The following is a 27,410-nucleotide window of genomic DNA, read 5'->3' as shown; positions in this document are numbered from 1 at the left end:
GCGAAGAGTCTGTAATCAGAGGTCAAAAATAAAGATGACTATAATTAGTAATGTCCAAAGCAACTGGAAATTGTGTCAGACAGATCTGAGCCAGCTTCTTTTTTTTTTTTTTTTTCCATCGCCTAATGAATGAGAGCTGAGGTTACTCTCTGAGGATGAAAGAGGGCTGCATTTTTCCCATTCAGAACTGGTGCTGTGGGTCAGCTGCAAAGCCAAGACTCTCATTTACAACCTTGTTTTTCAGCTGTTGAACCTGTGGGCAGGTTGTGAGCAATTAGGCTTTTCCCTAAAGCATCTGAAATAATGCGTTTCTGCTTGTCATCCTGCAGAGTGGCAGTGACGACATTCTATCACCTTGGAGATGGATAAACAGCCTCAGCAACATCACGTTATAATCTTTCAGGTCTGAGTTTCGAAGCTGACAGCCATATAACTGAAACCCAAGCCTAGCAAAGGTTCTTCTATGTGGAAAGAGGCTAAATAGACTTGGGTAAAATAAGAGGAGGGGAGACAGAGTTTGAGCAGAGCTTAGTGGCAAGGCTTTTTGCTTGGCTGTGGCAGCAGGGTGAATGAACTGAATTAGCTTTGGCTCACATGCTCCCTACAGCCTGGAGTGACTCAGGTAGTGTGCATGCATACTTGTGCCTGCAGGGCTTTATTTTTAGATGTCTGAATCACTGTCATGACTGTATCCTCATAAAGCCGTTAGACGAGTGGGGATGCCCACGGACCCCATATTAAGTCATGTTTGGTGAACAGAGAAGTTCAAGGTTCCCTCACAACTGTTGCAATTTCTGTGCTCAGAGCTGTTTGCTGAAGTAATGCAGAGGCTATGCCTTGTAGCTGGATTATTTTTTTCCATTTAAAATTAAATGTTTAGTTAACGACCTTGGTGGTTTTTATGTGTAGAGCAGGGTGAGCATGGACCACAGCAGTCATGTTGATGTTGGATGCTACTACTTGACTCTCTTGTTGTTTTAGAGTTGCTGGCACAAGGGGAGTTATGCGTCATGTTACCAGCGCTGTAATCCCATTAGTTCTCTGGGGCTTGCAGGGCTGTGCCAAATCAGTACTTAATTAGGAAGTTACCAGAGACTCACCAGATGCCGCACAAAGGTTTGCTGGTGCTTTGGTGAAGGGCAGCATTTCTTCTTGGGAGTTGAGATGGGACTGACCTGTTGGAGCAGCTTGCTTTCAGAGAAGACAGAGCAGAAGTCCTGTCTGCTGTTTATCAGTCAATTACAGTATTTTTTCAAAAAGACGTTTCAAAGCCAGCCTTGGTGGGCTGGAGGACACTGGAGTTAGGGAGTCAAGTTCTACTCCCTTAAACCTGGCCATGTTCATTCAATTGTAGCTTTTTCGGTATTCTTCTTTTTCCTGTTCATAGAATCATAGAATCACCATGTTGGAAAAGACCCATCGGATTATCGAGTCCAACCATTCCGATCAAATACTAAACCATGGCCCTCAGCACCTCATCCACCCGTCCCTTAAACCCCTCCAGGGAAGGTGACTCAACCCCCTCCCTGGGCAGCCTCTGCCAGGGACCAAGGACCCTTTCTGGGAAAATTTTTTCCCTAATGTCCAGCCTAAACCTCCCCTGGTGGAGCTTGAGGCCATTCCCTCTCGTCCTGTCCCCTGTCACTTGGGAGAAGAGCCCAGCTCCCTCCTCTCCACAACCTCCTTTCAGGTAGTTGGAGAGAGCAATGAGGTCTCCCCTCAGCCTCCTCTTCTCCAGGCTAAACACCCCCAGCTCTCTCAGCTGTTCCTCATAAGCCCCCTCACCAGCTTCGTTGCTGCAGTTTTCAGCCACTAGAGGATTCCTGGTTTATATGCCTGCACGCAAGGGGATTTCTCTCTTCTGAAATACTTCAGGCTAAAAGAGGATGATGAGTGAACCTGGTCAGCTGCTCTGAACCTGCTGCTTGATCTGGTGCGTCTTCTCTTCCTTGCAGCCTAAAGATTTGCTTCCAAATGTGAAGCTGGAAGGAAGAGGAGCTGTAATACTAATGCACCGTAAAATTAATGTTGTTGGTTGACCCAATCCTTTTCACTGCAGTCAGGAGACGTGGCTGAATTGATAAGTTGCCCTGCATGCCTCCCAGTTCCCTTGCAAACACTGTGAACTCTTTCCACATGAGGCTGCTGCAGCTGGAGATGCCTCATTCATGGTTGCTTAGAAAGAAAAGAAAAAAAAATCAAAATAAAAATGTGCTCTCTGACAAATAAAAATGTTTTGCTTCCTCTGGAGGCCCCAGAGGGCGGCATAAAAAATAATGAAGCCTGTGAGTCAGTGAGCACTGCCTGGCCAGCTGAGAGGGAACTGAGCCTCCTTTTCCATAGAAGTTTGTGCTGTCATTGCACATCATTAATGCTCGCTGGTTTATGCTCATTCACTGTAATGTTGCCAGAAAAGAAAAAGGGCAGTCGGTCTTTCTGCTCCCAACTGCTGGCTGCTTCAAAGGTGACGTGATGTTAAAGGAAAAGTTTCTTTAGCGCTCAAGAATTGATTGTTTGATTCTTGAGCTGCCCTTCCTCCACCGTTTTCCTCTAAAACCTGGCGGCTCTCCTAGCATTGGATTCCCTGGAGAGGCACTTGGAGCCGCTTACAAGCAGCCCCACCTAAGGTACAAAGGTTAGGGTGGGCAAACTTCCTCATTGACACTAGACCCTCCCTTTTTTTTTTCCCCTTTCTGAATCCCCTACCAGGTCTCCTTTTGTCCCTCAATAAATTCTCTCTGCTTCATTTTCTGGGGGTAATGGCAAAGCTAAGAAAAGTTAACTCACAAAGATGGAAGTGGTATAGGTCTAAGGCTTCTGTAGCACCCATGATGCAGCAGTGATGTGCTCAGATGTTTAAAAAGAATATTTTTATTCTGTTCTGTCACATTCTGTCTTTTCTCTATTCAGGATCCCAGTTTGTCCTTTTGAGAACATGCAGCATCACACAAGAGCTGCATATCAGCATTTTTAGAGTTCTAAACATCCCCAGGACTTCTGAAGAAAGAGGGTGTGAAATGTAGCAGAAGGCTGTTTGCTGCGTAATGCAGGAGCCGAGCTGCACTGTGGGTGTGAAAGGGCCAAAGACGTGGCTGGGGTTCTCCTCAGGTGTTTCTCCAGCCCTCCTCGAAAGTCTAGTGCTTCCTCTCCATCCTCGTAGCTGCACACTTGAATATTTTGCCACAAGAAAGATTGAGAAGGCCTCCACCGCAGAATTATTAAAAGTTATTCCTAAAAGTGCCCAGGTGGTAGCTTTGCGTTGCCCCCAGCCCGTGGAGGAGCTCGGCTGCTGGGAGAGGCTATTTGAGTGTCAGGTCAGAGCAACATTTTTGCAAAGCTCAAAGGCTTTGATTTTCTGTCAATTGCTATTATTTGAGTGTTTGCATTACAGGAGAGCCCAAAGGCTTTAGCCAAGGCATAACCCCCCCAGATCTGTGTGCTTTGCCTTCAAGAGGGTTGAAGGAAGGTGGCTGGGAATTCTAGTGATATATAATATGCGTATAAAACCTTGAACAATCTATGCTTTGCAACATGCTTCATAATTATCATGGGAAGTACTCATGTGCCCAATCTGTCTGTCCCAAATCGCCTGTTCTCTTGTGTTTCTTGTGTCTGGAGGAGCCAGAGCTGTAGCCCCAGCCCCGTAGCCCCTCGCTGGGTAGCACATCGCAGCACCAAACAGCCTTAACGGAAAGGTCGTTGTGAACTCCAGCTCATTATATTTTCCTTTTGCTTCAGAACTCCTAAAGTCCCTGTCAGCTAGAGTTTAGCTGAAGCCTTGCAACTTGGCTTTTGTCTTCCAGAAGTGATGGAGCTGAGCCCAAGGGAACAAATGCCATTTTAATGGGCATCGTTGTGTAACTCATTACATAAGTCACCTCTGCCTTCAAAGGACTCGTGGCATAAATGGCAGGAGCAGTTGATTAAAAATGTGCACAATAGCTTCATTATGGCATGAGAGAGATGTCCGTTGTTATTTTTAATCTGATAGCTTTTAAATATGTGCATCCAGCAGAGCCCCAAATGGCCTTTAAAAAGGGAACCATTTGTGGGATAAGATTTTTAGACTCCACTTCGTTCTTTCTAACAAGCCGCAAGAGGCAATTCAAGCTGAAAATTGAACTACAACCCTTTTTTAAGGCTTTATCTCCTCTGAAGCTGCAGCGTTTCAATGTGTGAACACATACAGAGTGAAAGGAGATGGAGATTCTAGATTTTCATATGAAGGAAAGAAATGATACTGTATTCTAAAGGAGATTTTTAATAAGAAAAAAGGCTATTTATTCCATTTGTTTGGTATGATCCAAGCACTAGAGAAGTTGAGCAGTTGCCCATTCCTGCTGCTGGAGCCTGCCTGCCATTGAACTATGTTGTAGTGACAGAAAGATGACAAGAAGGTCCAGAAGCAGACGAGGGGTTATTTCCCATCTCTGAAGCCTCCCATGTGCGGGTTACGCGCAGCCGGCGTGGTAGGCGGCCAGCCGGGAGGACCTGGCATCTTGAAAGTCTGCTGTGACTGAGCTCTGTATAAGGCTGAACTTTCACTTTGACTTTAAAGTAAGTAATTTACTGTTGGGATAGGTTGGTGGAATTCACCAGCGTGCACGTGTTTCAACTTAATTTTTGGTGTTCATGTGAATCCCTGTGGGAAGCGACTGTTTGACTATGGCAAGCAGTGGACATTGGTCTTTGACTTGCTGGCTTTCTCCTAAGCAGCCTAGTTTCTTCACCCACAAGCGCATAAGCTGATTTATCTGCCTTCCTTTGTGTCTCTTAATCCACTGTCATTTAAAATCTGCAGTTTTTTCCTCACCAGATTTAGCTTTGTGTCAGCAAATTGGCAGGTGGCATTTTTTTTCTGGAGCTGGTGGAGGACAAGGGGCTCCCGGGGTGCCAGGCTTGGTGGGTACTGAGAAAACCCTCCGGCCGTACCTGGCAGTGGAATTGTTTGGAGCAGACGTGTAACAGGAGCTTTCTTGGGTTTTGTGTGTGTGGTCGGACCTCAGACGCGTGCCGGCCAGGGGGAGACGAGCCGGAGAGCTGAGCAGGGCCATGACTCAACAGCTGGAGCATGTTCAAACACAACTGAGTGGGAGCCTCATTAATAGGGGAATGGAATTAGCAATGAAACGAGTGACGTATTAAACCTTCCAGTAAGAAATCAAGAACCTCAAATCCATAGTAAATTAATTTGGGAGGGATTTTTTTTTTTTTTCCCGTTGTGTGTAGCAGCAGAGCATCCAGACAGATGAAACATGAGGGGACGGAAAGTCAGCAGTTCCTTTGAGAAACACTTTGATGCAACTATTTTCCACCCCCCTTCCAGCTGAAAACACTCCATCGAGTTTATTACCCTGTCTTTTCTTATTCATCTTATAAATATTTGGACACGGCATAGAAGTAAGTACGGGGTACACTCCTGCGTGCCAGAAAGGAGGAGAAGCGCAGAAAGCTGGTGTTGAGACTCCAGTTAAACACTGCCAGTTATTCATCAGTAAGAGACAAGGGTAATATGATAGAACAATTTCCAGCGGGCAGACTACCAAGCTCAGGAGCAACCTCAATGCTGCATTAAGGGGTTTGGTTACTGTAGACAGGCAGGCAGTAGACAGGAGGGACAGGAGCAGTGGTTTGAGCACTGCCATGGCTCTGTTGTCTGCTTCTCTCTGTACATTATCAAATTATTTGCTCTGTAAAGGCATGCTGTGCTGTTTCAAGTTTTTAACTGGACAGAGGACACTGAAATTAAGATATATTATAAAGGAAGTGACTTTCTCAAAGCAGAGCAGTGCAGTGCTCACCAGTCTGGGAAATCTTGCTGGGCTTTTTGCAGGAGACTTTAGAATAGAATAGGAGCTTAGGTAACTTAGACTGAGAATACCTTAAGTGTAACTTCTCTTTTATGCCACGTCATCAATTCATTAAAATGAAAATTCATTTTATAACACTTGAATGATATATCTTTTTCAAAGCCATAAAGCCTGTCGTGTCGAATGATGCCTGTTGACATTTACTGAGTATAATAATAGTAACTTCACCACTTGATTCATGACTGTGGGGAGAGGGATGAGGGCCTGCAGTTCGATGGAGATGCTGTGGTGGAGTCACTGACTCACCCTCTGCTCTGCTCAGACAAGTTTTTTCACCTTTGTGCCTGCTTCCCATCTGTAAGGTTAAGACCTAACTGTTTAAGGATGAGACAGATATGTTTGTAATGTGCTAGGAACAAGAAAAGTGCTGTTTTAAGTGTGAGTGTAAGGGTGTATAGGTTTGTGACTCATTTGTTTAATTGCAAATGCATCAGAAACTTATGAGCAGATGGGATCTGGAAAATGCTTGTTGTAGATGGAAAGGCACAGTAGTAAAGAGCTGCAGTAATCTGTGATCTTCAAAGGAGGACTTAGCAGGGCTGTTCAAACAATAAAGATTTATTATTTTTGCAAATGTCAGCTGGTTTGCTTCGTTAGTGCTATTTTAAGAAGTTCCAATTCTGCTCCAGCCACTTGCTCCTGTCCAAACTCTGTAGGTCTGTGTCCTCTCGGAGCATGATGTGCAAATGCTTCAGGGTTTGACGTGACAGAAAGGTAAAGAGGGTGAAGGGCAGTGGTTACTGTGGTGGTGGTGGTGAAGGGAATCTGCTCTTAGCAGGAGAGAAACTTTCTCTGCTGACAAGACATGTCCTTTCAGAGGTGTTGTGCACACTCAGTGGCTCAGCTGTTTGCATGCTTACCCTGTAAAGGTGGGTAGAGGTTTCTGATGAGGAGAAAAGGAAATTATAGTCTTCTGGAATCTTTCTCCCTTCCAAATTTCTTGTCCCTACAAGGCAAAATTATCGCCATAAGCAAGTAAGGGTTTTGAAGATACTGAATTTTTCTTACAGATTTCGCTGCAAGCCACAGAGGAGCCAGGCATGCCTTATTGCTGCTATCATTATTTCCCTGTAGATTAATTCTTGTAATTGTTTTCTAGTTCTTGAAAAAAAGAAATTCAGAGCCATGACTTCTGGCAAGCAAGCATGCATACGTGCACATGTGTGGAAATTCTCAAATGGTGTGCGAAATAAATACAAATTATTTGAAGGGGAGAGTGCAAGAGCATGATCATAGCAGCCAGGAACCGTTGCAGTGGTGACCTTCAGCACCCCGTGGAGACAGAGAGGGTTTAAAGGTTTGGAGGTCTCCTTGTGGATGTAAAGCAATGACGTAAATTGTTGCTAAGTTAGGGTGCCAGCTGCTGTGAGTGATTCTTCAGAGGCCAACTGATACGTCTGGATTTATCTGCAGTGACCAAGGTTTTTAGTGCCTCCCTTCTCAGTGCACTAGCCAGGACGTATGGTACAAAGAAAACTTCGAAAAACGTTTACTCCTGTATATAGAGAACAAGTCTCCAGCCAGAGCAGATTATAATCGGTGCTGAGGCAGCTGCCATTAATAGGATGCCTGCAAAATTTTGATCTAGAAGACAAAGCTGACAGGAGTTTTGGGTCTGGTGAAGGTGTCAATAGCAGGATCTTAACACGCTACCAGGAAACCACATTTAAAAGGGAGACAGACCTTACGGGGAGGCCAGCACAGGTTCTGTCCCTTGAGTTGTGGTTAGGTAATTTCTGAGTATGAGGAGCGGTGTTTGCGCTGCAGTGTGATATTTAGCTTCTAGGTGCTAGATTTGACTCAGCAGCCTTTTCTGTTTGCAGTCTGCATGCTAACAAGGTGGTGCAGTGCTGCATGCACGGGACTGTGTCGTTCTGACTCAGTGCAGTTGGTTCCCAAATAATCTAAAAGAAAAATGAAACACAGAGCACAACTGCTTGCTTTACTTGATAATGTAGTTAAAGACGAGTTTGGTGTCTTCTGCTGAATTATCTGGGACACTAGAGAGCAATTCAGACCTTCATTTATTAAAACACATTGCTCAAAACACATTGTAAATCGCTCTCTGCAAGGCTGCTTCGTTTTATTATTTATTTATTATTATCACTAAACAGATACAAATACTTTTCAGCATTAAGTCTGCATATGGTATTATTGCAAACCTTTGAGGCTTCTGCTTTTAGATATTTAAAAAAAACCACAAAAAATACAATTTTTGGTAGGGATGAGCACTTCTGTAATTAAACTTCTTCAAAGATGTCCCAATATTGAAGCAGTTCTTCTGTTTTCTGGTTTGTCTGGTACATTTGAAGTGAAACCCATTGTGAATTACAAGATTGGCCAGGAAGCCACATCCAAAGGTGATGCTACCAAGCTGCTAAAGGGAGGATCTGCAGCCTGGGAAGGGCATCAAATCAGGCTGTGTTCTCCTTTCCTGAAGCAGCCACCAGTCCTGGGTGCTGAACAGAACCCTGACCCTCAGCCAAGACACAGCAGGAGCTCTGCTTTGCCTGAGCTCTGTGAACAAGTCACTTCATCCCCTTGACTTAGTTGGTCATCTGCAAAAGAGGGACGATGACTGCCTCCTTTGTCAAGTACTTTGGGATCTGCTGGAGATAAGTGCTTTTAAGAGAGGTGTTTTTCCTTTTCTCTCCCAGGCCAGAGCAGTGGCAATCCTGCTGTTCCTGCCTTTGCACTGCAGCTTTGTTGCCTCCAAGGGGAAGTGGGAAATGATGGTGATATTGCAGTTGGAAACATAATACAAAGCCTCGGTTTGTTTTTTGGGTTTTTTTATCCTGTTCCACTCAATAAATTCACGTTTGCAATGTTTTTCGTAGGCTGGTGTTCCAGAAAATGCTGTAACACAACTTCGCTGGTTTCAACAAATTTACCTTAATCCAGTAACGCATTTTTGTGTCTTTCTAGATTCTGAGCGTTCCCATCTCTCCTCGTTCACTATGAAGTTGAAAGGCAAGTTTCATTCACCAAAAATAAAGAGAACCCCTTCAAAGAAAGGAAAACAAGCTGACCTGACAGTGAAAACACCAGAGAAGTCAGCAAACAAAGTAAGCAGTCAAAGGACATGTTCTGTTAGTCTTGATGGTTTCTTGCTGGTACTCAGTTTGTCAAAATCCTCCACCCTGCTTCCAGTGCGTGACTTTGTCCTCTACAGAATGGTGGAGATTTTCCAGAGATTCTCAGGATTACTCGGTGGTTAGTTATGAACTGCTCTGTGTAGTATAAAATAAGAGCAACCAAAGCATGTACTTCCCTTTGGAGAGCCTCATGAGACCTCCTTCCATAAGCATTTAAATATCTCATTATGGAATGTAGCATCTAGCCTGACATCCTCCCCACATGCACATGCTATGGTTATGCTTACAGCTTCTGAATAACAGCCTGAGCTTGGGGTGTGATCCTTCTAAAAACCCCAAAACCCAGGCGAGCAAATCCTTGCAGCTGGTCCAAAGATGTGCTCAGTCCCTGGTGAATCAGCAGAGAGAGTCAAACAGATGTGTTCAAGCAGCTACTGAGTCTAGCACGCCATTCCTTAGACCCAACGTACTCCAAGTCCTCCAAAAGCCAAGGTCACCACCCTTTCCCAGCACAAACCTATCGAAGTGTTATCTCCTCTGCTGTTCTGACCTGATTATGTAGTCTGGAGACGATTGCTGTGCGATGCTGCTTCAGTTTTCAAGTATAAATCTAAACCGAAAGTTGAGAACAGTCGAGGTTATTTATGATGTTGAACGTCTCATCCAATGCGCAGCACCAGACGTGCAAACTTCTTTAGATTATCTCTGCTGAGGATTGTTAGGGTGTTATTGAGAGCAGTCAGCAAGATACAGTTATCTTATGCTGTGATGTGCTTAGCACCCAGCAAAGTTGCTGCAGGGCTTCCCAGCCCTATTCTGCTTGATGAGGATGAGGCTTTAATTTCCCAGGCTGCTACTGAAAAATGAGAATAAAAAAAAGACGTGGAGTATTTCTTGAAGGCTTTTCACTCCAACAATGTTTCAGGATGGTATATTCAGGTAATTTACAGGCCTTCCTCAACTACATATTAAATAAATTAGAAAATGGAAGCCCTTTTCCAAATGCTGTTCTATAGCATATATGTATGTGTGTGTTAACAGTAGGTGAAGTTTTTGCTTTTCCTTCTTCTCTCTAAAAACCAATGGCAGAGGACATACTGATAAGACATGCAGAACATGTGAGACCTTTTTTATGTGCAGATTGGGATGTTTTTATTGGGAAGCAAAGTACTTGCAATGTTTTTTATTACTGTATGTTGTTATTTAAGCTTTATACATTTTTATACTGTGAAATATTGTTGATTTGTGGCTCGTTCTGGCTCATTACTTATCTATTTTAATAGCTACTGTCCAACTAATCAATTAGTTGGATGGAGTCAGCTCTTTAGGTTTGTGTGGAGGGAGTGAGGAGGAGGGTGTGCCTGGATTTTCAACAAGTTCTCTCACTGGGATATAGACATCAGTTGACAAACAGGAGATTTTCTGTCAGAAGACACACTTGATTCACCAAATATCATCCTTTCCTCCCTCTTAAGTACTTAAGATGCTATTTTTGTATTTGTGAAGTAGATAATCACTGTAGAGGAGGAATGGTAATGCTAAAATCAATGTAAACTCACTACAGATATCTGAAGGTTGTGTTCAACCCATGCAGATGGCTTCTCCTCCTCCTCCTCTTCCCCTTTATACCTGGGTGTGGGGAATGGAGAGGGAGGTTTTTTCGGAGCCTCCTTTTGTCCTCTGGACCCTGTCTTTGATTCTTATCGTAAGCCATACTGTGGCTTAGGACAGTAGTGGCCTTCAGCGCTGTTAGCAAAGTTATAATAGGTTTTTCACTGCCAAAATGCAGGCAAAAAAGAGACTCTTCTAGCTTTTGTGATCAGGTGTGTTCTGTACAGCTTGCTGTAACCCTTTCTGCGTCTGCTGTGTCTCACACATGATGCATTTGTAAAGATTATTTAAGGGAAAACTTCAGAAATCATGCAAAAATGTATGGCAGGCGGGCAGGTGAGTGGAGAGGAGATGCTGGTTTGCCTGCATGTTAAGTTTATCTGGTTTAATGCCCACAGGAGCAACGGGTGAATCAAGCAGTGCAGCTGCCTTAGCAGCTGCCACAGATCTGCCCTCTCCCTGGTCAAATTCACCTGTGTTGAGAAATGAAATGAGAGATTAGTTCAGGGCGCTCTGCCAACCCAGAGGGGCACCACTGTGTGTTTACTTTGGCTTTAGGACATGCTGAATTTTTGGTGGAAGAACTTAATATCATTAGCCTTGTGAGATGGAGACACCAGAATGTACTCATATCCGTCCATCCCACCAGGTGACTCCTTCCTTTGTATTTATTGCTTCAGTGAGTAAAGCACTCAACATAAGAAACTTCAGCCTCATGGCAACAACTGACATTTATATATCGGAGCTCTGCAGCAGAACCTGTGTGCTGTGTAGGGTGTGTTGTCTTTCTCTGAGTATGTTTGTGTCTGCACGTATGCACACATCCCTTTGATACCTTTGGACCTCAGGAGAGGATTCATAAAAAGTGCTCTTAGGGAATGTCACCTAAAGAGCTAGCAGGGAATCATAGAATCACTAGCTTGGAAGAGACCCACCGGATCATCGAGTCCAACCATTCCTATCAAACGCTAAACCATGTCCCTTAGCACCTCGTCCACCCATCCCTTAAACACCTCCAGGGAAGGTGACTCAACCCCCTCCCTGGGCAGCCTCTGCCAGTGCCCAATGACCCTGTCTGTGAAAATTTTTTTCCTAATGTTCAGTCTAAAAGTCACGATAGAAAGGGCTGTGTCCCAGATGTGTCTGCGTTTACACACCTTGGTGTGCTCAGTGGAAAGATTTGTGTTCCTTCTTTTCATTCTTAGCCCTGAAATCTGACTCAAGCGCATCCCTCCTCTGTGCCAGGAGAGTGTTTAAGCTATTAAGTCGCAAGCCTTTCTACAGGAAACTGTTGTTGAATGAAATATATAAACAGCCATTGGAGCAGGAACTGCAATCCACATTTTTTCACTTCTGTTTGAGGTCTCTGACCACTGGGCCATAGTCATACTCGGGGAAAACACAGGCTGCCTCATCCCTGAACCGTGTGGCCTTCTCATATGAAGTGCAAAACCATCATGGGAGGGACTGAGCATCTCCATATCCTGGAATAAACTGTGCAGTGGTGAGGACAGATGCCTAAAAAGTGGGAAGTGTCATTTTTGACGTCAGCAAGCTGCCAGAATGCTCCTCAGCAATGGAGTTTGGGGCACTGTGGGCTGCAGATCAGAACTCGAGGTGCCTGGCAAGCAACATTGTGAAAAAGTGGAAGCAGCAGCAGGGCTTGGGTGCTTCCCAGATGAGATGGAAAATGACAGAGTGGTTCGCAGATCTTGGATCGGGACTTAGAATTCTAAAGTTGGAGCTAGATGGGACTTGGGACTCTAATCCTTTTATGCAACTGGCCTCAAATTACTAACCAGTGCTGCCTATAAATTGTTCTTCCTAAAACCTTTTGGGCTCCTGGTCTGATTTTGCAGAAAAGCAGCGGTTTAACGGCTGACAAGAGTGTGGGGAGCACACAATGCCCATAGGTCATTAATTCTTGAAGCTGAATTTACTATGTAGATAATGGATGAAACCTGACTCTGCTAAGCTCTCTGCTCCTTTTCTAGCAGTGTGCAGTAGTTAATTTAAATCTCACTTAGGAACTATTATACTTGGCATTAAAAGTCCTCCAGGCATAGACGGTAAACTTTTAAAAAATACCCCTGCCCAGAATGCCATTAAGATATCATGTTCTGAATTTCCTCTTCTGGTGTCAGTGGTGGCACAGAAGTTGGTGACCACAACTCAGTTTTATTCCAATGAATTGTTCCCTTCTGCAACATTCATTCACTGATGCCAAAACTTAGCTTTCACAGCCTGTCCCCCAGGAGAGCGTGTGAGTTCTCTTGTTCCAGCAGCATCACAAAATGACTTAGGTTGGAGACTGATCGCAAAGGAGTTTCTTATTTGTGACTATATCCCTGCATTGACTGATTGAAAGACCTTTTGATGGTGAGATGTGCTAAAGGTAAAAGGATTTTGAGCACATCAGGGCGTCGACTCTATTTGAAACCAACAGTTGTTGCTTTCTGTCTCGCATTATCATTACTATCTGCACCTGGTATATTTTTATTTCTTTCACCCTCCCAGTTTGCCTTGTGAGTTTAAAGGCAGTGCCCTTCATGTCATCAGTAATGTTAATCTTGACCTAAACCTGATCAAGATCAGCCTTCAGTTTGAAATGCACATATTTCAGGGAGTTCAAATGTGAGTGCAATTTTGCACTGACTGTTCTTTTGAAAGAAGAGTAATTAAATTTCCAAGTATTTGGGGCAGAAGGGGTTTTCTTCAGTCTTCGTGGAATCTACTTCATTCAGTGTCACCATACTTCAGGTAAGTTAAAGTAACCTTGTCCCTAAAAATCCCGAGCTTTAAACATATCTCTCCCTTTTCCTTCCTCTTTAGAATGTATCCTGGCTAGAGGAGAAGGAAAAGGAGGTCGTGAGTGCATTGCGCTACTTTAAGACTATTGTGGACAAAATGGCAATTGATAAGAAAGTCTTAGAGATGCTGCCAGGCTCAGCCAGTAAAGTGCTGGAAGCCATCCTGCCCCTGGTGCAAACCGATCCGCACATCCAGCAAAGGTAAGTGTCCTTCTTGGGTCTGGGGCTACGGCAGAGCAGCAGGCTCCCGGCTTCTCTCCCATTTCTGAAGAAGCGCATCGCGCAGGGGACAGGAAATTCTGCAGTGGCTGATGAAGTGACTGCTATTTTTACTAATAACGTGATAGTTTTCAAACATAATTTAAAAGCAGATTCCCTGCTGCGAAGAAGCCCATTGCTGTGGAAAGATAAAGCAAATCAGAATGGTTTCGGAGAGGAGGAAGGGCTGATTCTTAGCATAAACCTGGAAACTCATCATTTACTAGCAGGAGATTCTCAAATGCTATGCTATTTCTGCTGTCCTGGATGGTATCCTAAAAGCTAACAAATCCAATAGCTTTAACCTGAAAAAGAGTTTATCTTCAGAGTAATCCCCTTCTGCGTTCCGTTTATCATTCCTGATATTAGAGAAGTCTGAGCCTGCACTCTTTACTGGTTTTTTTGATTTTACTGGGTCAGATACAGAACAGAAGTAAACAGATGCACTTCAGTAGATTAACCAGTCCAAGTTCATTCCTGTGTGCTCTCAACAGATTATTTGAGCAATGTTTTAACAGATTATGTGTATTATATTTTAACCAATTAGACAGTGGCTTTGAAGCCAGAAAAGATGTAGAAATGTGCCAAAGCAAAGCTCAGCATGCTTTATAAGAATCTGTGGCGTTGTCAAGCCACACAATAGTGAACTAACACAACTTTGGCCGTTGGATTTCTGTATTTACCCATATAAGCAGAGTTTTCATAGTCAGTAGTCAGTGGAGTCCTCTACATGGTGATAAGTCTCTCTTTCTGGAGACGGTGTGTATCACAGCACAGATCCCTTGTGTATGTCCTGCTGTGTTCAGCCTCACAGAAAAAAAAAAAGGGGTCTGTCATTCTCAAAAAGCTGTGGCCTGTCACGCCTACCTATGCGCTTTATTTCTTTTGAGTAGTGGCAGGACGCAAAGGGGTGATGTTGATAGCAAATCCTTCTCTAGAAAAGTGAGCAAGGCTTGTGTCAGTGTGGAAGGAAGGCCCTACAATCATTGTTGGACTTCTCTTTGCTTTAGGCATTTGCATCAAGGAAAAAAGTAATTAAATCTAGCACAAAATGGGCTTTCAATTACCGCCTCCTTAGAAGGAAGCAGACTGAAGATTAATGGCAAAGAAATCAAAGCCTTAGAAAGAGATGGCGGGGGGGCCTATTTAGGAAGTATCTCCGACCAAGCTAATTTCATTTGAAATTAGAACAAATGGCAAGCAACAAAACAAACAGAAAGTACTCGTGGTTGGTTGTATCCCCCTGCTTGTAACTTGCCAGTGGGTCTTTCCCCAGTCCTGCAAACCCCATTCACCTAAATAATCTCCTTGAAGCTTGTGGGCTCGATTCTCTTCTCACAGAGAATGAAATTACTGGAGTTAAGCCAGTGTAAAATGGATAGCAGAGAGAAATGGGAAGGTTTGCAACACTCGTATCAGCAATGATTGCAAGATTACACCGCTCTTATCTGTTTATGGTTTTGATGCAGTTTGAAATTGATTTAATACAAAGAATTGCTGAAGCGTTGCCATCAGCAGTGCTGTTAACACACCTTGTTTAGTAATGAAGTAAGTGTTTTCAGAACGCCAGGAAAATGCCTGTGAGCGCTGTTGTTACAGTTAACTTTTATTTAGAGTTGTCATGCTTCCAAATCTCTTTTTTTTTTAATCCCCTTCAGAACAATAGCTTCAATTCTGTTTCTCATTAAAAACAAAACAAAGCAACACCCTTCCTTTTCCAAACCTGAATTTCATTCAGTTCAATTTCTGTAAAGAAGCAGGTTTTAATTACGTGTTTTAAGGCATTATAAACAGTGAGGAAATGATTTGTAAAGGAATGAATACAGTCAGCTCTCAATTATCCAAGCCATTTTAGGAGGGAGTTAATAAGGAAGAAGGAAAGCATAGATAACACTGAAATAATATAAATTAGACTTAACTATTTAACTTTGAAGTTAAGACATAGTATGGAGCTGTAAATTAAAGGGGAAAGCACTTTTACTTTTTTTTTTTAGCGCTACCACGTTAACCTGCAGCCCAGGTTATTCATTCTCAGTTAACCAAAAACGGAACTGTTGATTGTTTTTGTACTTTCATACTGTTGTCCCATTTGGTGCTGGAGAAGGGGAGAGCTGCCACAGCAGTGGAGAACCCAGGGCCTTGTCCCCTGCTAATCACAAATTCTCAATGCCAGAGTTGAAAGGAGAACAAATTTTTAACAGTGTGAAGTAGACTTCAAACCAAGCACTCGTAACATTTGATAGTATCTCCATGGTTTCATTTTGCTCTTTTTTATTTTCCTCAACCATCCAGTTCTGCCATCTCGTCCTGCTATAGCCGTGTGTACCAGAGTCTGGCCAATCTAATTCGCTGGTCTGATCAAGTGATGCTGGAAGGTGTGAATTCAGAAGACAAGGAGATGGTCACAACAGTGAAGGGTGTCATAAAAGCTGTTCTGGATGGAGTCAAGGTATGCGCGAAAAATATTGTGAATTATATTATATGAGTTATATAATAATGTATTTTAGGAGAGATCTAGTTAAAAAAAAGCTTTTAAGTGCAGGTAAAATATAAAGATCCCATTCCTGCCTTCAGTAAACTACCTCTTACATCAGCTGCTCCTTAAGTGAAATGACCCTGCTTGGCATATTGGTTGAAGACTAGCACAATGCTCTGGCTATCAGCGTGTGCTTCTGAAATGCTCACCCTGGCAGCTGGATGGATTGGAAGAAGCAATAAGTCTCTATTAAACATTGTGTTAAATTCTCAGCGAGTCATTCTCAGTCTCCCAGTCTCTGATGCAGATTACAAGACAGACTTTGAATATTTTCTGTCTAGGCAAAATACAATGGAAATGCTCCCTGTCGATGTCCACAGAGAATCAGAGACTCCAGTTCCATCTTTTAACATAAATTTCCAGGGATTCGCCAGTGACACATTCCTGTCTTGAGCAGGCAGATTAGGGTGTGGACCAGGTGATGAGCTAAGCTTAGTTTTCCGGAGATTAATTTTACGTAACTAATGGGAATGTTTAACAGAAACCTTTGTATCCTTTGTGAGACCTGCTTATAGCATTCCCTGCCTGCCCCATCTGGGGCAAGCTGTTAGTTTTCCTTCTACCTCCCAGGAAGCTTTAGGTACCTGTTATTTCTGTTTGCCAGACTCTTCTCTGTGCCGATGGTCTCAAAGGTTTTCATTCAGCTGGTCTAGCGCTGCAGTTAAAGGTTTGTTCGACTGGGCTTAGAGCACCGGTGGAGAGACCGTCATACCTTTTGGGAATCTTGTTTTGAAAACCGTAGAGAAAGATAAACCTCTTCCAACAGCAGAGCTGAATCCGAAGGGGAATGTTTAGCGCAGGTACAGAAGGAAACCTGGAGCAGAGTTTTAAGAACTGCAGTGGATGTTTCACCTGGATTAGCGTGTCAGGAAGAGGCGTCTGAATGCAAAACTGAAGTGGATTTCACAAGCTTTGGCTGTTGTTTGCAGGAGTCTTAGCGTGGTTTTTGCATGCTGAGTGTCTCGTTAATGTTACTCAAGCACAGATACTAAAATCTACAATTACTCATTGAGCCTTTTAAACAAATATCTTTGAAACAAAACATTCCCATCACCTAAAGAAGACAGATTTCCAGGATTATTTTGCACAATATGCCCTTTCATTTTGAGCTCTGGATTTGAAAGGTAGAGCCAGCCTTAAATTTGCACAGCACGATAGAGAAAAATAGTTTAGCCTAAAGTCTCAGCTGCTGTTAATGTTGGAATTCAGCAGCAATTTGTACTACGTGAAAATCTGTGGTGTGCTATCTGAACTGTAATACCCCAGCAAAGAGCAAGGCGTTTCATTGTAATCACTGAATGAATCTGCACAATGTTGTGGAGGGATGTGTTATCACCAGATCCAGGGTAGAGCTGTGTAGTCCCCTTGCACGATGCTTGCACACCCACTGTCCTTTCACTTCAAGCAATATTTAAGCTCTTGATACCTGTTGTATTCCAGGCGAAGCAGCAACGTGCCTGTGTGGATGGGTGGATGGTCTCTGCTGCTGGCTCTGCCCATGCTGGGAGCCAGCCTAGGCGAGAAGTGCTGCCGTACAGTGCTGACCTTGAGCTTTTAAGCCTCGCTGAGCTATAGCAGTCTCTACTTTGTTGTTATTTTGGCCATCCAGTTGGAGCTGGCTTAAGTCTGGTCAGCTTGGAGCATGGCTAGAGCAGATGTGTGGCTGTCTGGGTAGACGTGAATGTGTCTGCCCATCAACAGGTCAGCATTTGGAAGCGGCGTGCGCTCCTCTCCTGCTGCATAGCGAGAAACAAGGTTTATTTTAGTAGGGCCAAGCCAGCTTACAGATCTGGAAGCAGAACTGAGGAGCTGGACACTTCTCTGCTGTGGAAAGCCTTTTTTGTTTTTCTGGCAGATCGCACAAGACCTACTTCCACATTTCAGTGCTTACTTCCCCCTTTATTTTCAGAATCGAGCATAAAGGGGTCTCTTGTTCACTTGTCTTTCTTGCTGTTTTGATCTCAGGCTTTAGTGCCTTGCGAGGCATATGTAAAAAGAAAAAAAAAAATCCTCGTTTTCATTGCGTAACTTCTTAAAAATCCATCTCATTTTGGAATTTCCAGCTTGCTGAAGTAGCATAAGTTTGTAAAGAGGCTTTAATTATTTCTAATTACTGCTGCAGGAATCTCTTTAGTTGCTGATAAGGAAGAGCATAATGTGCATCTGGCTCGGTTGCATGCTGATTACCTCTGTGTGTACACTGAAGATCTTGGCTTGATTTTAAAATGCAAGTTCTCATTTTGGGGTTAGTAGAGAGGAGAAACAGTCAGGGTTCAGGAAATCTGGTGATATTTGTACAAGTTTAGAGGGGAAAAAACTGATCCTTTCAAGTACAGACAATCATAGGCTGGCTTGGTGTCTCTACTGGGAGATGCTTTGGGTTCTTTTTCACGGTCGCCATGGTTTGAGTCATTCTAAAGATACTTCTGAGCCAAATGTGATTGGTTTTCTCTGGTGTTGTAACCTACGCTCTCATATGGTGGACAAGCATGTGTCCATTACAGCTGGTGAAATAGGAAAACCAAGCTCTTCAGCCCTGGGTGCAAGGGGCTTATCAGTGCTAAACACAGTGGAGACAGGTGAGGAAAAGGAGACGTTACATTTTCCCTTCCATAGTCCTTTCAGAGGGATGTTTAAAGAGTATTTTGGCTTTTGGTTGGAATGCCCATAAGTTTTATTTCCTCTGCTGTTCTCTTACACCTTGTGTGGGGTCACTCTTCTTGCTGATGAGTATCCAATAGCCCCGCAGAGTCCATTAAACTGTGTAAGAGTCTCGAGAAACCTCTTCAGCAGTGGAAGTCTGTCTAGAGGGCAGGAAGGTGGCAATCCATGGTGTCATCACTCACTCCTGACAGTGATGCAGAGCTGGTGCCAGCTGCAGGCACAAGAGTCCAACTTGCAGAAAAGCGTTGTTTGGGTTTTATAGGCTCCCAGGCTCTGCAGTTGTTCTTCCTAGTGATGTTCTGTAAACTTCCTGGGGGAATTTCTGAAGTCTAAAAGGAATAGCAAGTTTTTGATTAATGATTGTTCATCCTGAAAGAGAGGATGAAACAGAGGAAAGTACATTTTTTAAAAATAGTTTCTGTTGAGTGACTGGAGTCACTCTGTGAAGGTCTGAGGTCATGGAATGAATCGTCAGTTCAGTGTCTGTGGCTGAAGAGCCTTATTTATTTATTTTTTCTATATTCTCTGTAATGTACCAGAGCAAAGCTGATAGACTGTCAAAAGCCCTATTGGTCTGTTGCTGCTTCTTCCAGAGTATTTGCCCGTGGGGGATGTGGCTCTCCATGGAGGTGGAAGCTGGCCAGGTTGGTGGACTGTGGTCAGCTTGGTGTTGTGCTTCTCCTCATCAGAGCACTTCTCTGTCTGTGTCAGACAGGAACATCGTCAGAGCATTAGCCTGCAGGGATATCTGTATGTGCTATGCTGGTACACTCTCTTCCTTCCCCACATGTGGGATTTTCCAGGACAGCTTCTGGAAAGCGGAGTGTTTCGTTGTGGTTTTGGTTGACAGGGTGTACGTTACTTTTGAGCACAAGCTCACACCAAGAATGTAAGTAGAACATTGAAATCAAAATCAGGACCCTTGGACTACATTTGTCATCCTTTGGACATCCGCTGCAGTACTTTATTCCTCTTGTGTATGGTTTGACCCACGGAAGTTCAGCTTTAAATAGAGCCTTGTATAAAATACAGGAACTAGAATGTTTCCTTTCCTTGGAAGGATGACAACGGTGGCATTCCAGTTGCAGTTATTGCATTGAGAGAGCAATGCCAGTTGTTTCCAAGCTCAGTGGACATTAAGATAGTACCAGAATGATGACACCATGCTTCTACTGCTATAAAAAAATTTTAAAACTGATCCCCTATAGTTTCTTCTGCATAATATGCTGGGAAACCAATACTGTCAGGAAGCAGCACCAGTTTTCCAGCCTGCCTATAAGAGGGCGTCTGTTTGTATCTGTGAGTGGAAGATTCGTTTGTCAGCCTCAGACATCCACAAAATGTTCTCTTCATCCTTCTGGTGTGAATGATTGTTGCTTTGACTGCTGGCAGACTTGTAGTTCAGGATCATCATGCCCTTATCTCTTCATCCAGAGCCTTATCTGCCTATAACAGATACACTGCAGTGATTCCTTGAATGATTAAGGCTTCCATTGCTAACATGTTAAAAGTTGCCTTCAGGGGAAGCAGGCTTTTTAATAAAGGTGCTCAGTATTCAATTTGTTGTTGGGCGTCTTACAGAAAACTTGCTTTTTGAAACAAATACATACTTGTTTAGAAAATAGAAAGCAATTATATAATTCTTTTACTGGCTAGTTGAGGTACTCCACTGTGTAAGACTTTTCTGTACTTGTATTTATGCGTATAAAGTCAGTTTACTGTTCTCGAGGGTGTTGTGGGGACTGGAACACATTTAGAGAGGAAGCACAGCAAAAAGGTGCATGTGTGGGTTTGTGCAGAATCCCCATAGGGCCTGGGTTTATGAACTTAATTCAAATATGGCTAAACTGCTGCTGGGTGAGGGCTGCTCCTCAGAAGCAGGGCTGCATCACTTATGGCTCTGTACCTGACCAACAGCCAGCTCAGCTCTCCCTGTGTCCATGCCATCATTAATCCATAACCTGCGTAGCCAAGAGTTTACTGCAGTAGCATCCTAATACGTTTGAGTGCAGCATTCAGCAAATAATGATTATTGTCTTTTTCTCTCTCTCCATCCATCAGGAGCTGGTCAGACTCACGATTGAAAAGCAGGAGCATCCTTCTCCCACAAGCCCAGTTAAACCCAGTTTACCAGCATGTAAATCAGACAGGTGGGTCACTACAGTGATTTCTTCTGCATGCAAGTCTAATATAGTAGCTTGATGGGGGATAATTTCTGGCTGCTATTGGTTGAATTAAAGCATTCAACTGTTCTTCACAGAGGGTAGTGTAATATTCTTTGTGTAAGTTCACGCATTACAGTGGGACCACTTAAAGAGATTAAAATGCTACAGGGAAGATACCAAAATTTAGCAGTGAAACACCACTTGGCCATGACACATGCCCATCTGGATATACAGAGAATTCCACCTGCAGATGTAAATTTTGTCTTCTGCTCTAGATGCCTTTCTTATTGTATATGATTTAAAGTATGTAGTAATCTGTCAGCACGCTGCATTCCAGCTGTGTTTTATGATTCACAAGCTGTATTCTGCTTGTTGCAGCCCATCAGAACTTCCCCTTACAGACCGAGAAATGGAGATCCTTAACAAAACAACTAATATGACTCAATCCAACGAGCTACTGACTGACTCCATGGATGAAGAAGTTGCACCCCCTAAACCTCCTCTACCTAGCATTCGTGTGGCAGAAAACAGGTAATGCTGGCCAACCAGCTGACTGGTTGCTCTTAATACCTTCTTGTTTTTTTAAACAATCTTGGCAAAAATGTCCACAAGCAAGGTCACGAGGAGGGTTAGTGTTGCCTCTGAATTTCCAGTCCTCCAGAGTAATGCTTCTCTGCTCCTGCACTCAGTTTATGACTTGGTGTTCCCTCTACCATGTTTTGAGCAATGGTTTTCATTATCTGTGTTTTCCTTTCCTTCTTTTTGTACGAGTATAGTGCCATGCCCTGAGATCTGCAGGAAAGGCATCACATAAATGCATAAGATCCTTATTTAAAACTATGTGAATACCACTCTGTACAACAGCATCTCATGCTGTTGTATCCGTCTGTTAACCTCAGTCTGCCCTGCACACCCAGGTAGTTCTGCATTGCTTAGCAGTTTAAGAGTGAAAGGAGCCAATAGTGCATTAAAAAAATCTTTTACTTGGTTGCTCTTACCTTGTTCTGTGAGTAACCACATGAAAGTTTCTGTGTTCTATTTTAAGAAGGAAGAGAAAACCCCCAATTTGCAGGTTTTTGGTCTGTGTGTGTGAAATTTTTCTTCTCTGCTACTGGTGCTAAAGGATGGAGTGAAAAATATATGTTGTGTTAGTTTGAAAATACATCATCAAAGGCTGTGGCTGGCAAAATGAATCACATTTCTATGTATTTTATGAATTCTCATGGGTTATATAAAAATTTCATGGTATGTTACAGGTACAGAATATATATGCTCTTGGGAACCTCACAGGCTTGACGATTACCAGAACTGTGTGTCATTAGAAGCTAAAACTAGAAGTGCAGTAGTGAACTTCTCACTAGTTAGTGCTGGTGTGTGTATCTAAAATAGGTTTATTCTAAATATGGGCCCACACAGTGTACATTGTGAGAGCCGCACTGACTATCTTGTTTCCTGAAGTTTACCAGGAGACTAAAAGAGCTGAAAAAGAAATTTCCTGTACGTTTTCAAAACTTTGAACATTTTTCAAGCCTGGAAGGTCGGAGGAGGAGGGACTTCTGTGAATGGAAACAGTATTTGGGGCTACCAAAATATTTAATTTGTATTTTCACCGCTTTTACTAAGAGATAATTACTTTGCTAATTAGGTCCATTAAAAATAATTTTTAAAACAGCAATTGTTTTTGTTTAAGAAATACCAACTCTTTTCCAACCTTAAAAAATGAATCACTGAACAGGACCTTACCTGTGAGAGCATTCTTCAGTTCAGAATGCGCTTTGCTGAACAGCTTTGGATAAGAACTTGTGAGCTTTGAGCCTGGCAAGTTGGAGGCTTTCTGGAAAAGAAGCTCGTGAAGCCTCTAAATATCTCTTTGCTAGAAAAGCAATGGAAGCATCAGTATCTGTTGTGTCTTGCAGCCCTCCACCAGCATTGCCCCCTAAAAAGCGGCAGTCGGCACCTTCCCCAACCAGAGTGGCTGTTGTGGCCCCCATGAGTCGAGCCACCAGTGGGTCCAGCTTACCTGTTGGAATCAACAGACAGGTAATGACGTAAACCCTTTGTGAAAGCCAAGGGAAACGTGCTGTGATCTGTAGCAAGAACTTAGAGATGCTGTGACCTGCAGCTGCGCAGTTCCCTGCACACCTCTGCTCGTCCCAAACAGCCCTGTACGGGAGAGATCTGGAGCGGGAGTTTTAGCAGCAGGAACGTCAGTATAATAAATAATTTGAATAGCTTAATTTTTTTACAATGCTGTTGGATTTAATGAACAAATTGCTTAAACTTTGTTGCCTTGAGCTGTAGCAGACTGTGACGATGCGAGTTGTTGAGTGTTGCTGTGTCGAATAGATCTTACAGAGATAAGTGTGCTTAGAGGCCAAGGGACGATGTGGCATATTGAGATCAGATTTTCTTCATCCAGTCACAGACTTCTCTTAGCCTGAGGAGTAGCTTGAACAACTGCTCTGGCTACTGCTGGTGCTTTGGGGAAATCTGTAGAAAAATGGAAAACTTGGGGCTGTGAATGTTAATCCTATTCCATCCCTTGTGCTAGTCTAGGGTTTATGAGATGGTGACTGGGTTTGCTCTACACAATCAGGAACTTACTAACTCAGCAGGGAGGACCTGAGTCATCTTAAATTGCACCAAAATCGAATCTTGTCCTTGTTCCCAAAGCCTCAGCTCTGGCTTAGGGAGCCTCTGCTGTCGCTTGGCTGACCCAGATAAGCTGCGGCAGTTCTACGGTTACTGGTACAATCACACATCGGTTACAGCCCTGGGAATACTTTGAGGGGTTCACTCGTAGGTTGATGAGCTTGAGGTGATTTCTGAAATAGAAATAGCTTGATCTCACTATAGCATATTTTCCCTTTGCGTGCACCTCGGCTAACCAAATACTTGTAAAAGCCCCAGTTATTTAATGTGAAATCTTGCAGTCTGGTTACCTGCTATCAGCAGCGTGACAAGCAGTCATCAGGTGTGCGTCGTGGTGAGGAACTCAATCATCATCTCAGTGATGGGTCACAGCACACATGGCCTGAAAGCAAGAGCACACAGAGCTCCCTGGCCTGGGCCCTTTACCAAATCAGAGGTGTTTTTCTGTGGTCCTGATGAGTGTGTCTAACTGGAGAGGGCTAGCAGCACTGATCCCCTCCCCTCCTGGTTTTCTTAACGCAGCTGTGAGACTTTTGCTTCTCAAGCTGCTTCTTGCTTGCTAGCGAGCTGCCAAGAAATGACAGTGATTTGATTTTTATTTTTTTTTTGCTTAAGGATTTTGATGTGGACTGCTATGCCCAGAGAAGGTTGTCGGGCGGAAGCCACTCCTATGGGGGGGAGTCTCCTCGCCTCTCGCCGTGCAGTAGCATTGGCAAACTCAGCAAGTCTGATGAGCAGCTCTCTTCTCTGGACCGCGACAGTGGTCAGTGCTCCCGCAACACAAGCTGTGAAACGTTAGGTAAGCAGGGGATTGTCCAGGGCTGCTAGAGGAGCCCCCACCGCTCTCGTTTGGGAGCTGTCGTAGCTGTGATGCAGAAGTAAATGGATTGTGCTTGCAACTGTCATCTTGTAGTTACTGCAGGCGGTTCTGTGCAGAATTATATTCTGTCAGATAGGAAAAAGCCCCAGGAAATGTGTTTCCCTAGTTATAGATGATTGTGTTCAAACTCTACTCAGCTCTCAAGTGGAATGTTTTGTTGATTTCAGCCTTGTCTGCAGACATTGGTAGGCTGAAGTGATGTTATTCCTACATACTTGGAAAGAAAATAAAGCAAAGATATAAATATGATGTATAAATAATTTCTGCAGTGGTCTACCAGTGGATTTTTTGTCATTTGTTTGCTAACGTAAAGAAATAATGGTAAGAGTTTGATTAAGGCTGGACTCCCTGCAGCAAGGAAGTACCACTCTGCTTAAATGAACTGATTAATTAACTGATGGAATGGGAGGGGCAGAACTGAGAAGGACTGAACAGTGAAACTAATGCATGTTTCTCCTGACCTCTGTGTTTAACCAGATCAATCAGATCACTATGATCCGGACTATGAATTCCTGCAGCAGGACCTCTCAAACGCTGATCAGATACCTCAGCAGGTGCCAGGTATCCTCAGCCCATTGCCAGAGTCCTCGGGTGAGTCTGGCTCCCCTTTCCATGGACATACTTTCCAGCTTCCGCAGGGCAGCTCTCCTCCACTTGAATTCTGCAGCCTCTCAGGAGCAGCTCAGCCAACAGAGACTCCTCCAGCTTTGCCAGAAAAGAAGAGGAGGAGCGCAGCCTCTCAGACTTCAGATAATTCAGGCTGCAGGGTCTCCTATGAGAGGCACCCTTCCCAATACGATAACATCTCAGAGGATGACATGCAGAATGCAGCATCTGTCCCATCAGTACCCTTCACGCCGTTTGCTGCTGTTTTGCCCTTCCAGCAAGGAAACTCTTCAGCACCAGTTGAATTCATTGCTGACTTTCCTGCTCCAGATTCTAACAGTGACCCGGAGAAGCCACCACCTCTGCCAGAGAAGAAAAACAAACACAGTAAGGAAGTTTTTGTGTTTGGGTTTTAGTTTTACTTTCCTCTTCCCTTGCTTCTGAAAACTACTTATTAATGGTGACCCCAAGGTACTGGCCTCTCACTGATGAGGCCGGGTGTCAAAATCAGTCAGTGCCAAAGGCATGGAAGGGGGAAATGTCAGTCATTTAGTGGGCAAGAAGTGACTGTTGGTACCAGGAACGATCCAGGCCCAGGTGAGCTGACATCATGCAGTGTCTTCATTACTGCAGTGAGAACATTCTACTTCTCTGTTTACCCAAGTGTAAAGCTTTGAGGCACTCTACTTTCTAGGTCTTCCTGGTTTATCCTCCCTTTTTTACATCCATTCCTTCCCCACTGCCCCCATTTTATGAATATTTTCCCACTGCGGGTAAGAACTGGATACTCTCTAAGAGCTTGGGGAAAGGGCTGCTTTTCCATCTAAAGCCAAGCATTGCCTGAGCAGTTATTTGGCAAGAGGAACACAGTCACCTACATAGCTGTGCACGACAACACTATTAACCTAGTGTCCAGTACCACTGTTTTGCTACAGGATCTCATTTCCTTTGGATGCCTAAGAATTTCCCACATCGTTAAAATGAGCAGGCTCTAAATGCGAAGGCTCGCCATCCCCAGCCAGACTCCTGGCACATCGGGGCTGACTGTGACTCAAGTTCATGGCCTCATTCTGATTTCCTTAATGTTCATGGCTGAAAACATGTGAATCCTCTTGCCAAAAAAGCAGCCATACTGCTCTGCCAATTAAGGCTGTGGAGTACGTAGTGAGATCCAGCAGAGGCTTCTGTGCTAGTCACTGCTTTGCTTTGCAGCTGTACGTTGCGTGAGGAGGTAGCGTATACGAGATCTGGATGAAGAGTGTTGTGTTGTATAGCTCACAGCCCCAGCAGAGAGCTGATTCCAAAGTGCTGACTTGGCCTTCTGACTCATTTCTGCAGTTTGTAGCCTTTTCGCAGAGAACAAGGTGGAAATGAGATTGGTGTGTCCTGCGGCAGGGTTAGGATTCGGTCCATTTCTATGATTGTTCATTGCGCCAATCGCTTTTTTAAAACGTGCGTTGGTTAAAAGCATTCCTGCTATCCCTGAAGGACCGGTCCACGTTTGTAATCCTGGGGGATTTTAATAAAGCCACAGGGCTTCAGCCACCTGAAAGTCAGCGTCCTGGAGTTCGGTGTCCCCATACACAGGAAATCGCTCTTATCTCTCTCTAGTAAGGAAGCAGCTAAAAGATACTGCAAGCAGCTAAAAAGGAGGCGAGATCTTTGTTTGTAGAAACCAGAAAGGAAATCAATGATGACACAGGGCATAGCCAGGGCTGTTTGTTATGGCTTGTGCTGTTCAAAATACTCCCTGGCAGTACCAGCTGGAAGGGGGTGTGACGTAGGACCTTCTTACTGTAGCATCAGGCCCTTGGGGGCTCCACATATTAAGAACTAGGGCTGGGGCCAGGTGGTTTGATACCACGCGGGCTGGGATGGATAAAGGGAAATGCACCTCTGTGCACATAGGCAGCTGTAGCAGGGGGAGACGTCTGCATGAATCTTGAGTAAGAGGCAATTTGACAGTTGAAAAAGAGACCCAGGCTGTTTGCTTTTCACTTTAAGCCTCATGTCTTTGTTTTCTGTTGTCATATGAGATACCAAGGAGTTACTTAACAACAACTTTAAAAGCTATCTTCTCCATTATTGCCTGTGCACACTTTTAACCTCTATACCAAAGCCTTGTGTTTGAATTTTGTTTGATGTTGGAATAGAGTTAATTGTCATCTGTCATCCGGCACTATCAGAAGCTCAGAGTATTGATCAGATTGCATTGTTAGGAAAGGTAGAAGCCGTTGTCTAACGTGTTGTCAGCTCTGATGGT

General features: G+C 43.8%; 1 protein-coding gene across 7 annotated transcripts in view; it reads left to right on the top strand.

The window, feature by feature from the left end:
• The window catches only part of RAPGEF1 (Rap guanine nucleotide exchange factor 1), an 89,198-nt gene that overhangs the window by 25,978 nt on the left and 35,810 nt on the right, over nt 1-27,410 (top strand). For all 7 annotated transcript variants that reach the window (XM_069873367.1, XM_069873366.1, XM_069873365.1 and 4 more), the window contains exons 3-10: nt 8,796-8,935; nt 13,409-13,587; nt 15,937-16,093; nt 20,906-20,994; nt 21,388-21,540; nt 22,926-23,049; nt 24,277-24,460; nt 25,019-25,534. In XM_069873367.1, coding sequence (XP_069729468.1) covers nt 8,796-8,935; nt 13,409-13,587; nt 15,937-16,093; nt 20,906-20,994; nt 21,388-21,540; nt 22,926-23,049; nt 24,277-24,460; nt 25,019-25,534 — 1,542 coding nt within the window. The remainder of the gene's footprint in view (nt 1-8,795; nt 8,936-13,408; nt 13,588-15,936; nt 16,094-20,905; nt 20,995-21,387; nt 21,541-22,925; nt 23,050-24,276; nt 24,461-25,018; nt 25,535-27,410) is intronic.

This window comes from Phaenicophaeus curvirostris, chromosome 20 (assembly GCF_032191515.1).
Source record: "Phaenicophaeus curvirostris isolate KB17595 chromosome 20, BPBGC_Pcur_1.0, whole genome shotgun sequence".
NCBI lineage: Eukaryota > Metazoa > Chordata > Aves > Cuculiformes > Cuculidae > Phaenicophaeus > Phaenicophaeus curvirostris.
Note: the sequence above shows the minus strand (reverse complement) of the source record. Positions and strands in the feature narration are given on the sequence as shown.